General features: G+C 42.7%; 2 protein-coding genes across 8 annotated transcripts in view; one reads left to right on the top strand and one right to left on the bottom strand.

The window, feature by feature from the left end:
• Window positions 1-12,176, top strand: part of PXK (PX domain containing serine/threonine kinase like) — a 37,113-nt gene extending 24,937 nt beyond the window's left edge. Inside the window, exons 13-20 of one of the 7 annotated variants that reach the window (XR_008578818.1) lie at window positions 1,101-1,149; window positions 1,912-1,989; window positions 2,414-2,500; window positions 3,104-3,173; window positions 4,160-4,219; window positions 7,592-7,626; window positions 7,898-7,980; window positions 11,071-11,090. Coding sequence is in view for 5 of the 7 variants with exons in the window: in XM_054838192.1 (XP_054694167.1) it covers window positions 1,101-1,149; window positions 1,912-1,989; window positions 2,414-2,500; window positions 3,104-3,173; window positions 4,157-4,219; window positions 11,071-11,276 (553 nt within the window). In the remaining 2 variants the exon portion in view is untranslated. The other 6 variants (XR_008578817.1, XM_054838195.1, XM_054838194.1 and 3 more) reach the window with 6 other exon arrangements.
• Window positions 11,978-16,947, bottom strand: PDHB (pyruvate dehydrogenase E1 subunit beta). The gene is made up of 9 exons (XM_054838197.1): window positions 16,816-16,947; window positions 16,586-16,693; window positions 16,452-16,514; window positions 16,332-16,367; window positions 15,958-16,243; window positions 15,153-15,263; window positions 14,431-14,522; window positions 13,854-13,995; window positions 11,978-13,489 (listed from the first exon to the last, which is right to left on the bottom strand). Exons 1-9 carry the CDS (start codon window positions 16,945-16,947, stop codon window positions 13,344-13,346), a joined length of 1,116 nt encoding a protein of 371 aa, XP_054694172.1. The 3' UTR covers window positions 11,978-13,343.
• Between the last annotated feature and the right edge of the window lie 308 nt (window positions 16,948-17,255).

Genomic DNA, 17,255 nt, shown 5'->3' with positions numbered 1-17,255 from the left:
CTGCATTCCCTTCATACCAATACTCTTCACAACTGTTCTATGTAGATGTACAATGCCTTTAATGTAATTTAAATATTTATTAAGCTTTATTATTTATTATGCATTGTAACCATATAATCTATGAGTTTGCTTAATTTTGCAAGGACATTAATCAGAAAGAGTCAGAAAAATGCCCTGTAAACAAGAGCGAACATTTGTGGGGTTTTTTAAAAGTCTTTAAAAATTTGATTTATACCTGAATTTTTCATGGAATGCTATTCTTATAGGCTTGATTCTAGACTTGGATTTGTTTTCCCTAGTATAGGCCTGTGATAATTTTCCATAGTGAACAGTAACAAAAAATCTCTGAAATCTTTATCTCGGAGCCAGGCTTGAGATCTCTTTCTGGGACAGTTTTCTAGTATGTTCTCCAGAACAAAGTATCTTCAAATGGACTAACCAGTTTATTTTCAGACTACCATTGCCCTCTAGTGTCTTTATTTTGGATGGAAAAGGATTAATCGTTTATGCTGTTGCTGCTGATACCATAAAGGGGAGAGCAAAAATATTAGAATACTTGCTTTAGTAGCCTTTGCCAGAGTACACACAAGAATGCAGATACTTTCAAATGTTAAGTTCACTCACTGTTTCACGTGTTTTTTTGTTAATGCTAAAACAACAGTTATGTTCAGAGAGTTTTCTTTAAAAGAGCAATGATTTTGTTTAGGTGAAATTTAAAATAAAGTCCCTGATATTCTTTTGTCATGAAAGGATCCATATACTTTTAAGGAAAAGGCGTTCTTTTGCCTTTGATAATTGTACTTACTCTATCAGCTTTCTAAATACTTTACACAGTCTTGCTAACTCTGCCATCAGTAGTGGCTACATTCTGAGGGTTGGATGCTGCTAATTTTATGGCAGTGCTTGGAAAGTAAAAAGCAGTACATTAAAACCCGTGGAAAAACAACCCCAACAAACCAACAAGCAGTGGCCTAGGGATGAGGACAGAGAAAGAAAAGGAGAAAGAGGGAGTTAAGTGAACAGTACCAGTAGTATTCTCGCTGTGGTTCTGCCTGTCTCTTGGGAATAATATTCCTTTTTCTTTTTTTGTCCACTCACAGATTATTCAGTGACGTCCTGCTAACAAATTCAGAGAAACCACAGTTTAAGGTAGAGTTGAACATTGATTCGCTGATGTTTGTAGAAGGGCCAGGCTGTGGGTAAGCTATGCATTAATTGACAAACAGAGTAGAGGAGAGTTGGCTTTATGGTGATTGCCATCAGTATTTGGATTCCCTTGGTGAATTGTACCCAAGAACATTCTGTCACCCCTTGGAAGCGGGGCACAGTGTGACCCATGAGCGTTCAAGCTTAATTCCTGTGCCGGAGCTAATTTGCATGACTGATGATGGCGCTCTGTCTGCGTGGAGGCTCAAAGTAACGTGAGTCCCTTGCAGCGAGAGGAAACAAATTACCAAGACCTGTGGAAACTGATTTTGCTGGGTGACACCATCAGCACGTTGTTGCCAGCTCCAGCGCTGCAGTGCTGGGACTTCCTGGGAGCTGCATCTGCTCCCATTGGGGAGCTGCCCCCGAGCACTTCTGCGGGGCATGTGCGGTGCATCTTGTGTTGTTGGCCTCATGGCAGCTTGTGGATGTGCCCGGAGTATCAAAACAGTTAGCTGTCCCTGTCATTAGAGTATCCTTTCCATTATTCAGTGTTTCTTTGTCCCTGTTGTTAGATCTGTCCCTAGGTTTGGAGTGGAAAACATGCATCTGGAGTCTTCTTTTCCCCTTTACTAAGGGAATAGTGTCAGAACTTGGGGCTTTAGATGGGCAACATGATCAGATGAATGGTGAGTTTTGAGCAGTGAAGTTATGTTATCCTTTATCATGTTTTGTGCTATGATTTTTTTCCCCATTCTGTATTAGATTCCTACTAAGCTAAAAGAGGCATTGAAAACCTTCAAGGAATGCATAGAAAAACGATTAACAGAAGAACAGAAATTGGTAACGTCTGCATTTCTTTACTGTATTTCTTACAGACATTGCATTTCTTCTTATCACTTTTACATGGGAAAAGTGAGTTTTTACTCACTCAGAGTGATTTTGGGTAATAAAGCCTTTCATCAACAGATTCACTTTCCCAAAAATGCAGTATGAGGAGTTGTAGAACAGCCGTTGGCTGTATGGCATTTCACTGTTTTAAGGGGTACAACTTCACAGGCAGTGGCTCCTAAATTAAAGGATCATTTTAACTGCAGAACGAGGCTCCATCCTCCTCCAGCAACAGTAAAGATAAAAACTAAAAATGAAAAAAACCTAAACATGTCAGTGACTGCAGGGTGTTTTCTTGCATCCCAAACATATGCCTTGTCTGAGAACATTTAAGATCTTAACATGGTCTTTTTCTGTTTTTCTCTTAATTTTGAAGATTCACCAGCACAGAAGGCTGACAAGAGCTCAATCTCATCATGGCTCAGAAGAAGAAAAAAAGAAAAGGAAGATCTTGGCACGAAAGGTAAGCAATCTTTAAATGGATTTCTCACACAGAGAGAGGTGTGTGTTTTTTGAATGCGTAGCACGTGTATGCTGCTCTATTTTGTCCTGTGTTTTTCTGTACTACTTCCTGATTGTTTTCACTTCTGTAGCTAAACAATACATTCCAAAGAAGTTTAAGTTATGATGGTAGCTGGCTTGCATATTGGTTTAATCTGTTTGAGGTTGCTGTATGAAAACAGACTTAGTTAGCACCTCATACACAGATGACAGAGCCTGTGCTACTTCCTGCTGCCCTGTGAGGGTGTTGGAGCCTTTTTTAGTCTGCTCCTGCAGCATGCTGTCTGCACTTCTCTTCCTTTTTGGCGGCTCAGTTTTCTGCCTTTCCCTTGTGGTCAGAGGGCACTGGAGTTGCTCTGCTTGCTTGCCTGGAGATACTGAGCGCAGAACAGCTTTGCTGCTGTTGTCATCATGGCAGCACATTTTGGGTGGGGAGAGGGATGTTGGGCATTGATAAACCTTGTGTGATACAGTGGGTGACTGTTAGAAATCTGTGTGTCAGATTAGTCCTTATCACGGAAAGCATTTATTCACTCCCGCCTTATTTCTTCTGCTTTGTTTAAAGAAGTCAAAACGCTCTGCCTATGAAAGTGGGGAAGAACACTCAGCAAAATACAGCAACTCAAATAACTCAGGTAACTACAGAGAGAAGAACTTGCTTTTACACAGCTATGTCAAGGTCTTTGTTGTTGCTGTCATTTTCTGGCTTGAAAGATCCAAGGTTACCATCAATTTACACATTAATATTGGACTACCAAAGCCTGATACCAGTGGTTTGGGTATTGAATTGAGGGCTTAAAAATATTGTCAGTGTTAGATTTTCAGCTGCCTAATACAAAACAATGTGTCCTCTCTTGTGTCCCATTCCTCAATAAATAAATAATTAAATCAGTCTTTTCAATCTGTTTGACATTTGAGGGAAATAACGATAACATCCATTATTTGGGCCATTTAATAATGCAGCCTTCAGAGAGAAACTCTGTTGTCATCTGTATTCCTTAGTAAGGTGTTAAGATGAATGAGAAAATTATGTGTGTAATTGCTGCTTCAGTGCCAAATTCTAAACCAACAGAACCTTTGAGAGGTCTTCATTTAGTTAAAAGGAATGGTCGGTACTGCCAAACAGTTTAACGGAGTTGACTTGCTTGGCTAAAATGTGTCCAAAAGCAGCCTGTTGGGGAATAGTCAGATATTGGAGTAACTTGTGGAGTGCAGCAACTGACTGAAAATCATCTCTTAGAAGGAGAAATGGGGTGCCATCCATGCAGTGGCACAACTCTTAAGGAGGACAGAATTTGGACGCTGAAATCCAACAGCCTAAGCAACAGGAAGGAAGTGTTTCCCATTGAGGAATACTGTTGAGTGTGCTGCTTATGTGTTTGGACCTCCTCTGACACTGTGCACTGTAAAGCCTCACTGTTCAGATCGGGTCTGAGTGACACTGTTCCTATGAATGGGAATCTTTCGCAAGATTTCAGTGGAAGCAGGATTGGATCTTCAGTCAATAAAGTTAGCCTGTTTCCAACAATTGGTCTTGTCTGACTGTGTTGAGTTTTAATGTCACAGTTCTACTACTGTTACTGTTACTGTACAGTTACTACACTGTTGTTTTATTTAGCAGGCTCTGGGGCGAGTTCCCCCTTAACATCTCCATCATCTCCCACTCCGCCCTCTACAGCAGGTAAGTTCAAGAGTCATTACAGTGTTTGTCTTTTTCTTTGTTTTTTATTCCCCCTGGCCCCTCAGCTGTGGGTGTTTATTCCTAAGGATGGTTAAGGGATGGTGGTTTTCAGGGATGGAACACAGAGATGACATTTATCTTGTGTCAGCCTGTGCGTGGGCATGTGCTCTCATTTGAAGGCCTTAGAGAACCTTTTAATACTCTTCTCTTTCGTTTAATAACCTTTCTTGAGATGTACATGATATGATTTACCCATTGAGTATAAGTACTTGCTTCAAAGTCTCTATTACTCCAGTCCTACCGATATTTCTACATTCCAGACACTTTCTGGGCCTGGTATTGCAGTATGCATTTGTTCTGATGCTAATGGTCTGTTGACTCTGAAGTACTGTTTGTTGATCCCTTGTTTCCATGTATTGTCTCTTTACACCTGTACTGTTGTGATGTAGTTTCAGGATTTTTGGGTGTGACAAATTCAGTGGCTTAGGCTGCATAAATCTCCCCTGTTCTGCTACAGCCCGTTGATAACACCAGTAGAACTGGTAGAAACAGGTCAGAGACTGATTTGGGTTAAAACCAGTATCTTTATTATTTTTGGCCAGTTCTGTTTTCCAGTTTGCTGTGTAGCTGTGCGAACAGTTTTGCTGATGTTTAGGACAGGTGGTGGGAAGTGGTGAAGAATCTGCTTGAGTGGGCAATAGAAATGCTCATGAAACTTTGATTAGAAATCTGAATATTGAGTGATAGTGGATGTGCTTCAGTCTGAAAGGCTCGAAGAGGAGCACTGGCAAACATTAACAGCAAAAGGTGTTAATGGAATGCATTTCTAGAAGGGAAGCAGTCCATAGCTTTGCTGCTTGTTACAATGACTCATGCCATATGATTTCTAGTCCCAGGAACTCGTTACGCAGCACAGCTTGTTAACTAAAGTGATGCAATCAAATTTGTGTTTGCTGTGGATGGTCTTTCAAAGGACACTGCAGTCTGTGTGATGTAATTCAAATCAGTCATTTCTCCTTCAAGTTGAGGGTATGTTGAAGTGTATATTTTATGAACAAACTTCTCCCAGTTAGTCTAAACAAGAGAATTACTGTTATTGTGTTGCACAATGATAGCGCTGTTCTCCAACTCTTAGCTGGAGGGTTTATTTCAAGTTGTGTATGCTTTAATAAGGAAGTAGCTGAAAATGCAAAAGAAAACCTTGTGCCTCCAAAATGGACAGATGTTTACAAAACACTTTTTTTCCCTCTTGCAATAAAACTGCCTTTTACTTATGTTTTTAACTTTAACGTGTTGGAACTTGGTTGAAAGCTTTTTCAAGTTTTGAGCCTGTGATGCAGGTTTATGTGCAGATGTGGCTCAAATGGCTAAAAATGGCTCAAGTTTGTGCTCAAAACTTGTTGTTCGACCCACATTATCACAGCATGTCGGTCATCCTGCTGCCAGCGTGCTCATGGTGACTGGTGGCGATCAGCCCCGTCTGACACGGTGCACGTGGCCCTACCCCCATTCAAACTGTGCTTTAGTGTGTCGGTGGCTTTGATGCGTTTGAGCGGGTGTAAAGGCAAACACCATCATTTCAGGATTGCTTTTGTGAGTAGAATTCATAGGAGAAACTTCAGATAGTAGTTCTAAGAGAAAGCTAGTGTGCCTGGTTTTTTTTGGTTTTGTTTTTTTTTTTTTTTTTTTTTTTTTCACCAGCAATGTTGTATTTTCATCTATTCTAAGCAAGTCTGCTATAACTAACTTGATGAAAGACTCACTGGCCCCATGGTAGGACATTCTTTGTGACAACTGATGCTTCTATAGCTTGTATCTCTCTCTTCCAGTTTCCTTGTGCTTACAAAGGATATTTACCTCTAAACCAAAATTGCTTGTGGGTATCAGTGTGGTGAGATGACTGTCAGAAGGGGAATGAGGCTTTCAGTCTGTCTCTGGTTTGGTTGTGTTCGAATCGTGGTATGTCAAAGCATCTTGCTGATACGATGCCATGGCAAAACAACGGCTAACATGGAAAAGCGTACCCGACAGAAGCTCTTGCCCTTCTCCTGGCCTGAACCAACCACATTAGTGTAGTGTGTGGGTAAGTGCAGAGCCAGAGACCAGTGTCCCACAGAGAGGAACATGCTCCAGGGAAGTTCTCACACGTTGAGAGGTGCTTTGTCTCTGAACAAAGGCCTCGTGAGACCTAGCTTGCAGTAGAGAGCTTGGTATAGTCAAAAAACCTACTGATTGCTGGCTTCACCTGGCTTCATAATGGTGGCTGCAGCTGAATGCATGACCTGCTCTGAGGGGAAAGGTGTCTACTAGAAACATAGGCTCTCGTGGGCTTTTCTCATTGACTAGAATGTTTTGGGCTGGTTTTGTTGCAGATACTCAGCTAAATAACATCTTTGAAATACATTATTTAGATCATGGCAAGTGATTCTAATGTAACTTCCTGCGTTTCTGACGTTCTTCCTTGAATCATAGAATCATAGAATGGTTTGGGTTGGAAGGGACCTCAAAGACCATCTAGTTCCAACCCCCCTGCTGCAGGCAGGGACACCTTCCACTAGAATGTTTGACTCTTTTTCTCCACTTGCACAATTCTTTGCTTTCTTGAAAATCTGTTATTTTTCTTTGTGGCTGTGAGCTGTGGCTAGGATCAGAAGGGATGCAGAGCACTGTGGTATGGGTTATTTAAAACTTCACTGCATCTTCTCTAAATCCAATAAGCCCATAAAATACCAGCAAGCTCTCTTACAATAGAGAAAAGTTTATAGGGCATCGTTTTTGCTTCCCTGCAGGGAATAAAGTGAAAGAGTTGTACTTAACTTTAGCTATCTTCTTCTGTGCCAGTTGTTCTGAATCCTTCAGTATGACACGTTTCATAGACACCCATATGGTGCATCTTTTCTGCCCTTCACCTGTCTGTAAGACAATTTGAATGCTTTAGTAAGTGCTCTTCTTGAGTGTCTCTGATCCATGCAGCGTAAGTGTAAATACAGGTGTTAATATGACAGGAAGTGTTCCTTGAATGGAATGGATTTCATCTTCTATGGCTAATCTTCCTGCAGATTTCTTGCTAAATCTCTCTTTAATACTGTAAAGCTTGAATTATGGCATGTGCAACTGAAAGCATGTGTGTTGTATTTGTTCATCAAGTATAATAATGCTTATAGCATGGAAAATCATTGTTCGTTATTCAGAATCAAAGTATTGTATATGTAATATGAAATAGTCAATCTGCTATCCTTATATTTGTCAGTGAATAAGAATGTATTGATTTTTGTACTAACTTTTCAGCTAACAGTATCTGTTTTTCTTACTTTGACACGAGAACCGGATGATTAACTTGTGTCCTCTCTCTTTCTCTGCTGTCTTCAATAGAGCATGCATCATTTTGAACGTGAATTTTCCGAAAAGTAAGCTAATGCTGATTTATCTCTTTAAAGATGCTCTGTTTCTGTATGGGAAAGTTGAATGCAAATTTTGAACTTGCTTAGTATTGGGAGGGCATGGAAGAAAGAGATCTAAACATTCTTATGGATTATTTTAATGAAATACAGCATCTTTAAAAACTCTATCACTAAAATGATTTTCTTTGTTTGCATCCCATTCTCAGCCAAGTTTTTAATGCTGTTTGTACAATTATTGTCACTTTAAATTCATAATTAAGTTTTTGTTTTAATTCAGGCATCAAGTTTACAGCATCTGATTTACTTCCTATTCCTTTTAACACACTCTCTTAACAAAAATGTCCCTGTAAAAACCCCTTGGTAAGTTCTTGTTTGAGTGTTTTATTCTTACAGTTGCACGAATGAGTGAAATGTGTGTTTGCAGGCAACTTCCTCCAACATATGTATTGAAAAGGTCTAGTTATAGCTGAGCACTTAGATGTTTTTTTCTAGTAAATACAGGAAAAGATTTCACTGTTGGACAGAACAATTTAACCTGTAGATGTAGTTGCATATGAGTACACCAGTATGAACTAAGATTTCCTTTGTACCACTCATGTCACAAAGGGAAGGACAGCTTGGTTTTGATTGACTATTTGAAATTAATTGATTCTAAGATTTTTTTTTCAGAACCATGCTCTTAATTAATGGGTTCAATATGTAATGCTCACAGCTAGTCAGATACCATCCTAAAAACTGTGTGTGTTTATGATTTAAGGCAAAGCTTAGATGTAAGAGTATCACGGTCTGTAATCAGTCTCCCAACTGTATGATGTTGTCAGCAGCTCAGTTGCAATGATAGTTAGTCCTGAGGATTTAACAACTTTCCAGGAAGGAAGGTGGCCTCTGTCCCTATTTCCCTGTCTTTTTTGCCCCCATTGTAAAATAACCAAACCAAAATTTGAATGTAACACATGGAATCTTGACTGAATAATACTTAGTGATCCCAGCACTTTGTGGCTTTTTGTGTCCCTCTCTCTGCCAAATGTGTACCTTCTTTCACTGCATATGTTACCGTTGTATATGTATTCCATACAGAATCCTGGCCACTGTTTTCATGGTCATTCCCTATTGTATCTTGCACAATTGCTTGCATAGCCTCTTCAATCTCACCTTGCAATTCCAGCCAAAAATCTTGTCTTTGTTCTCTGCAGTTCTTGCATCTCTTTCAAGCCATTTCATTAATGATTGGCTGCTCTTGGCTCTTTTACAGCAGTTCATCCCATCAGTTTGGGGATAGTATTGGTGCGCCAGTCCTACAGTGTTCTGCTCTGACCACTTTAACCACAAAAGTGTTACTTGAGCTGTTCTTGGTCTTGTTCTTCCTTTGGCAAAGTGTCAAGATTTGCTTTGCTGACCTTTGCTGGCAGTCTGTACACACGTGAGAAACAGGAGGACTCTCACCCAGGGGGTGGTTTTCCAGTATTTCTAATAATAAATGGACTTACAGCTTTGGCTAGTGTAAAAAGTAGATTTGGGTAAGTTAGATGGCCAAGGCATCAATATGTAATTTATTTCAGTTTGTGCTAACATTGTGTAATGTTTTGATTACTTAAGAGCAGTTGATCCACATGCAACAGGCATGTTAAGTTGTTTCAGTTGATCTCCGATATTTCTGCTAGGACTTGAGTATTTCCTCTGGAAAGGAGGAGAGTGAAGATGAGCCCAATATGTGCTTCCATCTTCTGTTGTCACAGGTGGTTTTCATGCCAATGAGAATTTCTCCCAAAGAGTTGGAAGTACTAAATCACAGCATGTATTAATGTACACTGGCAAAATTGGATGCTTTGTGTGAACACTCTGCATTTTGAGCTCGCTCCCATACAGGAAAAGTCTTTCTTCAAAGACTGGTATAAATAGAAAATGAGGGAGCTTTGAGTTACGACTTTCATCTAGTATAACAACTGCTTTTTTTAATTACAGCAGTTACATTTTTTTACTATTACTTGTTAGTCTGAGAGCAAGTGTTAGTGAGGAATTGAGAGTGAAGCGGAGCACAGAGAACTTTGCCTGCTTTTTGTTTTCCGTAGCTGAGCTTTATCCTTCATCGAATACCTCTCGAGTTCGTGTGGCATAATGTCCTTTAACTGCTTAGTATTTGCTTACTTCATAGCAAGCAGTTCTACTTCAGTAACCACGGTCTCTTGGTTGGCCTCACGTTGCCTTGTGTTGTATCATAGGTCTTGCCGCTCACCAGTACATTCCTCTTTGTAGGTTAGAGCTACCAAAAGCAAGCGTTATACTACAGGTGCCATCTGTCTCTCTACTCTTACTATGGAATAACTTATGAAGTAGGTGATCATAAGTTAAAATTCACTGTTGAATAGTCCGAAGGCATTAATCATTATGCCCCTGCTCATTCCAGAATATGTGAGACAAGACAGGCCCATCATTCCCCAATAGCTGGTGATGTGCTGCAAACATCACCTTCACGTGGATGTCTTGTGGAACAGCAAGTGGTCACCTCTGAAGCCCTTTGCTCTTATTCCAGCATGGATCTGATTATCCTTGCGTAGAACTGATGGTGCAATGTGCAGCAGCAGGTTGCACAAGATCGGGGGTTTGGGAGAGCTGCTTAGGGCAAATAAGGCCACCTGTGGATCCGAGCTGCCGGGAACCACCTCCAGGCAGGCCTTCACTGCCGGGCTAGCTGCCCATGGGCTCTGGCTTCCCAGGGAGTCAGGACGTGAGGCTGAGGCAGGATGAGAAGCATGAGAAGGATGTGAGGGGGTAGAAGGCAAGGGACAGGGTGCAAAGGTGACTGGGGGGAGCACGGGAGGCGGTGTGAGTGCAGGTGGCGGTGACTCATTCACCCTGTGAAACAAGTGTTTGTTAAAATGTGTTGGGAGAAAGTCCGTGACAGTACCCTGGAAGTGTAAAATGCTTCCAGAAAACTCTATCTGCAGTTAGTACTATAAAAATGGAATGTAATCTGACCAAGCAGTCACCACAGATACCACAGCAATGTGGTGCTTTGTAAGAATGTGAAGTTAGTCATGTAAATAAGAACAGGTAGCAAGATTTGCTTCCAGTCTTTGTTACTGTTCATGACCCAAGGAGCAAACTGCTTCACTGGGGACAAACAAGAGAAGCTGAAGCTGGGAAGTCCTGTTAAGTGATCTCCATTTGCCTCACTGCAAGATCACATTTGAGTCATGTTTTGCATCCCAAGTACTGAGGCACTTCGGGCTTTGTTTCAAAGGTGTCTCAGACAACACAACTCACCTGCAGATAGAGGAGTTTGATCACTTTGGCATTATTTTCATCTGTTCTGTTCTTCACACTCCACTGGCATTCAAGGAATGACGTGACTAGTGCAGGACTGACCAAGTCCAGCTAAGTGGCCGCAGTCCTCTGCGGCAGGACCTTCTTGACGTAATCAAACTACATCTTTTCTCCTCAACTCAACAGGAGCATCATCGATACCCCCAGCACCGCCACCGCCGCCCCTGCCACCAGCAGCTCCTCCTCTGAGTACAGAGGTGCCAACACAGCCAAACCCGCAGGCCGATGTCAGTGCAAGCCGAGGAGCCTTACTCAGCTCCATTCAAAACTTTCAGAAAGGAACTCTGAAGAAAACACAAACTTGCGACTACAGTGCTCCCAGGATCAGCTGAGGCCACTGGTCACGCCAGGATTGAATTCCCTCTCCCCCTCCTGTGCCGTCCAGGAACAAGGCCCTCCTGACTGGCAGCCGATCCACCAGCATAGTGGCTAATCACACTGCAGCTCCGTTTACCCCTATTTCAGCTTTCCTTGAGTAGCAGCACTACCCTGTCTGAATTGTGCTGCCATGCGAAGTACTCCGTTCTTTGCTTGGTTTCAAGAACTTTGTTCTCTAGCTACAGTTTCAGGGGTAAAGCAACTTCTATATAGCTGAATAAAAATCTGAAAGTAGGAATGACTATGATCATGGTGAATTAATGCATTTTTTTCAAGCTCTACTCCACTCCCTTTTTTTTTTTTCCAAATTACAGGAATGTAGTTTTAGTCTGCTCAGTTTTCCAATGCTTTTCATGCAATTGTCATTCATCTTAATTCTTGCTGCACTGAATCAGCAAGTTTTGCTTTAGAAAATCCACCACCCTCCCCCCAACCCTTGAAGCATACTGCACAGGTGAGGGAACTGGAGAATTAAATCTTATTCCCACCATATTTGCTGGTGGAGTAAAAGTGCTGTTTCATTAAACTCGTTTAAATGGACATCCTACCTGTAACTCTAAGGGAAAGTGTTTTCATATGAGGAAACAGTTGAAATGGGAGTTAATAGGGCACTGGGATATTATTCTTGATTTAGTTAAATGAAAGTTACTTCAAGTTAATTCTACAGCTTAAACTTTATTGAAAGATAATTTTTGATTTAAAACCTTAAACAAATTGCACTTTAAAGGATTATAGATAATCCATTTTTTAAATTCAAGTACATCAGTGTTTGTTACTATGCAGAGAATGTCTGTACAAAGTTTCATGTAACCTGTGATATTCAGTCATTTTTATTAAAAAGTTAATGGAATTCCTTCAGCTGCGTGGTGGTGGGTATATTCAGCTAGGATTTCCCCTGCAAGCCAGACTTCTAAGAACCTAACAGCACTCCTGCTAAAAGGAAATGCCCCAAAAGGTATTCCTGGCTCTCAACTGAAATGGGACCTGAGCTCTCTGTCTGCTTACAGTGGTAAGTATCTCCTCTCCAGCAGCTCAGGGAAAGGCAGCCTGGCGTGGGGCACCGAGCCAGCCACGCTGCGAAGGCTGCTCCAGGCAGCTTTCACACCGTACCAGAGGCTGCTGGACAAAGCTGAACCCTGCCTGTCGGGACTAGACCCTCAGCTAAACCCTGACACACGCTGATCCGCCTAAAGGCTGTGGCGACTGTTTACCAGCTCTTCAAACACAATCTGTGCTGCCGCTGCACATTCAGTGTGTCTGAATAAAATAACTTATTTTGTACTGTAAGAACTATAATTTGAGCATGCTGTTGTTAGCCCATGTGATGAGTTAAAAACATACATAAAGCAAAGCATCCGGGCAAGTATTTTTTATCACTGTATGTAGCAGCCAGTGAAGAAAAATCAGGTAGTGTTTCCCATCACATCCTGAAGAGGATCAGGATCTTCATTCTTCTTGTGCAGAAGCTTTCCCACATGAGCAGAGAGCTCTTCGAACTGAAGAAGTTAGCCATCTCTTAGCCCATACTGCAAGCTTCCAAAGCCACTTTGTGCAGATAGCTGCACTTAACTTGAACTGAAAAGCAAGGCTTCACTCCCTGGAGTTTGATCATTCACCTTTAATAAGCCTTGTGACCATGGGCTCCTAGAGAGCCATATGGCATTCCAAGGCTGGACTTCAGCTCACCGCAGTTCTTCACCACCACTACAGCCAGTTTAACACAGCTTGGCTGATAACTACAAGCCAAGCACAAATGGAGGATTTTTTTTTCCTCACTCTGAATTTTGAATCAGCTTTCTCCACACAGAATAGCACTAACGCACCTGTACTGTGAACAAACAAGCATTACCACATTGTTGCTTATACGAAGTGTGGCTTACAGGGTAACCCCACAAATATTCTGGGAGGTTGCTATACTTTCCCCACTGTACAAAAGTTCATGTAGTTATACAACAAAGTTATGCATACATCTTGCCCTACACAACTATTTAAAGCAGAACTATAAAACATGTATTTACAACTTAGATATTTAAAGTTTTCTTCACTGCGAATATTATATCCTTCACTTGAGGTATGCAGTTATCTTCTAAAATTTTTGCATAAGGCATAGGAACATCTGCACCAGTAACACGTACAGCTGGAGCATCCAAGTAGTTAAAGGCAGATCCTGAAACAGAAGACAGTTGTCAGGTTGCCATGCACGACTGTTTTCTCTCAATTCAATTTCTGAATCTTAATCTATTAAACAATTTTGTTCCTGTAGCTCTAATAGTCCTGAGAGCTGTTCCTGCTCGTTTATCTTCATGTACTGTGGTTCAGACAAAAAGTTTCCATCCTGCTTCTCACATAGTCAAGTTCCTGGGATAAGAATTACAACATACTACGAGCTGGATCTACCCTGTGAAAATCTCTAGAGCGAGACAGCTAGGATCAAGCTCCTCAAACCCTAACTTTGCCTTCATCTGGCTTTATCAAGAAGTTGTCAGGATTTAGACTAGGCAATGAGATCAACGCATTGCAAAACTTGGTACCTTCCATGATCCTGGCACAGATTTCAGCTCCTACTCCAAATTGCGGCCAACCTCCTTCTACAGTTACAAGATGGTTTGTCTTTACAACACTGGCTTCCACTGTTTCAATATCCATTGGTCGAATGGTACGCAGATTTATAACCTGAAAAAAAACCCCAAAAACCAGACTCAGTGAGTTTTGTCCTTCAGCATTTTCATCTACTCTGACTTTCAAGACAAGACTTAATAAAATTTCTAACGTTTTATCCTGGCAGAGACTCTGTGGAACAGTTTCTGGTGGCTCCTGGAAAATCCCAGGTAGGTGAGTCTTGCTGCATCGAGATACTGATACATACTGTCATCGTTCTGCTTACCATGCAGCTGGGTCAATCTGAAAATCGTTAGCGGTTCTGCCTTAATTTTGTGATGAAAGGTCAGATGCAGAAACATGAAATGCATGTGCTTGGCTGACTGTCAAGGCATTTACCAGGAAAAGAAGCCTGTAGTTATTACACTGAAGTTTTGCAGAGCCTGAATGAGAAGACCCTCTGCTTTTTTTTCCCACTCCAGGGAAAGAGCCAACAGAAACCCCACGCACCTCACACTCTACGCCTTCTTTGGCAAGTACAGCAGCTGCTTCCAAACAGTGTCCAACGGGTCTTGAGTGTGAAACTAATGTAACATGAGTTCCTAGAACAGAAACAAGTGTTCAAAAAGAAGAAAACAACTTTAAATTTAAAGCTTTTCTCTAGACCTCAGGCTCCTTCAAGGGTTCTCTTCTAAAATCTAAGTTCTTTATGTTTATTTGAAATGCTAAGTATTCTATGCCCAACCATAGCACGGTAGTGGAAGGACTATGCTAAGATACAAACTTTACCCTTTAATTCAGGGAACTGAAGAGATAATTTAATATAGTTTTCAGATTATCCTTTTCAAACATTCATATAATTCAGTGGTAAATTATGAACAAATGGGCTGAAATACTACAGTGATCTCTTGCATTTTTGACAAAAATTACATACTAAGGTGAGGAAAAAAGTTTTTCAGACATCATATATTCCATCTCTATACTACGGAGCAAATCTTTTAGAAAGGCGTGGTTTTAGATGAGATAACAGATAATCAAATGATTTTTCTTTATATGGGCAACAGAACACTTAAGTATACTACAGGTTAAAATAACATTGGAACACTTAAGATTTGAAATATTTTTTGTGCCCCATGCCAGCAGTATTCTGAATGGCAAAAAGGCTAAAAAAAAAAAAAAAAAGTCCCCAAGCAGTTCAGTTAATAAGGAAACAAACTCTATTCTCAGCTTACCTTGCCTTTCTATTTTAGCTTTTCCAATTGGAACAATGAAATCCTTTGACTGTGCCTGTTCAGACATCTCAAAGGGAACACCATAGAGTAATTCATTTTCCAGCATCACAACTAAAAGAAAACACACTTGCATTAATGTGTACGTCTGCAGGCAGAGGACTGTACTGACGATTAACGGTACTGCAGCAGACTAGCTCAGGATACTGAGCCCCTCCAGGCATCAAGGACTTGAGTATGTTTGCAGAAGCAATTAAAGAAAAATAAAAATCAGTGTCTTTACTGCAATGCTGAATTATTTAAAAAATTGTCTACAATTAGGCTTAAATGAGATCAGATATTTAACTTTTGGTACACGATGTTTAGTTTTAGAAAGGTCTTAGATTTTGCATGCATGTTTGTGAGAAACAAAGACAAAGGTTGCCCTGCTTTTAATTAGTGACACTCTGTACCGTGTGAATTTTGTGATCTATAACAATGAGTTACATAGACACTGCACATACAGAACTCCTCCTGACCCATCTTCGTTGTTTTTAACCCCTTTACAATACATTGATAAATGCTTCTAAGTTTCCTGATTGCTGCCAACAGCACAAAATTAGTCTACTGCTAGCAAGGCAAGTGACTGTTGGGGAAAGCATAAATGCTTCTGTGCCTCTGTAAATACCCTAAAGCTGCAGTAAAGCAACCTTAAGTGTTTTAGGGTTTATCAATCTTTTTTTGTTTGTTTTAAATGGGGCAGGAGGAGAAAACAGACATTCTTTTCAGGATGGAGTGCTAGGTATTGCCATGATCTGCCTATGTTCACCTGGATTATCATCCCGGATTGATGCTTTCAGCAGACCTTTGGCATCTTCCGAGCTCCAAGGACTAACAACTTTCAGTCCGGGGCAGTGCCCGTACCAAGCTGCGAAGCACTGCGAGTGCTGAGCCGCGACTCCAGCCGATGCCCCGTTGGGGCCCCGGAACACAATGGGAACAGCGATTGCTCCGGCAGACATGTAACAGGTCTTGGCAGCGGAGTTTATAACCTGATCAATGGCTTGCATGGAGAAGTTGAACGTCATGAATTCACACACTGGTCTCAACCCCGCCTATTAAATATATTAAAATATATCTTGGTATGTTTTTACACAAAAGTAGTTTAAATGTTTGATTTGGAAGGAATGCAAATGCACAAACCATAGCAGCACCGACAGCGATTCCCGTGAAGCCCATCTAGAAGAGAAGGAAACCAGGGGTAAGCACCGGGGGAGCGGCTGGTGACGGGATCGCCAGGGTAGGAGACTGGGGCAGCCATACCTCTGATATCGGGGTGTCGATCACCCTCTTGTCCCCGTACTTCTTCCAGAGGCCCCTAGAGATCTGCGGGGCAGGAGAGAGGAGTCAGGGCCCGCCTGAGGCCCTTCCCCGGACCGGTAACGGCAGCCACCCACCTTGTAGGCGCCATCATACTGGGCCACCTCCTCGCCCAGCAGGAAGACGCGCTCGTCCCGCTCCAGCTCCTCATCCAGCGCCTGGTTCAGCGCGTCCCGCACCGTCACCTGCGGGGAGTCACCGCACCTCACCGCCCGCCCCGGGGCCGGACACTTCCCCCGGAGGGAACGGGCCCGTTTCCCCCAACCCCCCGTGTTCGGGGCACCCCTCCCCGCGGCGGCCCCGCTACCTGTATGGCGGCGGGCGCGGAGAGGCGGATCCCCCTGCGCTGCTGGAGCAGCCGCCCGGCGGCGCGGCCCTGCGGCGGGAGGCGGGCGCCCAGCGAGGCCAGGTGCCGCAGTGCCGCCGCAGACGCCGCCATCTTGGCCGTGTCCTCTAGCGCGGAGGGAACGCTGTGACGCGCGCCGCCGGTGACGATAGGCCCCGCCCCCACGCGCCCTGCCAGCGGCCTCGCTCCGCCCTCCCCGAGCTCTCGCGAGAACCGGCGCGCGCGACAGCGGGAGGCGCGAGCTTTGCACGCCACTTCCGGTTCCCCGCAGCAGTAGCGGCGGTGGCAGTGTCCGCTGGGGACAACCGTGCGCCCGCCCTGCGTTGACGGGGAGGCGCATGGCCCGGGCTCAAGCGTCCCCCCCCGCGGCCACGGCTTCGCCTTTTGGGGACGGGGCTGCC

This window comes from Grus americana, chromosome 11, assembly GCF_028858705.1.
Source record: "Grus americana isolate bGruAme1 chromosome 11, bGruAme1.mat, whole genome shotgun sequence".
NCBI classification, from domain to species: Eukaryota; Metazoa; Chordata; class Aves; order Gruiformes; family Gruidae; genus Grus; species Grus americana.
The sequence above is the reverse complement of the archived record's forward strand: the minus strand, read 5'-3'. Positions and strand labels throughout refer to the sequence as shown.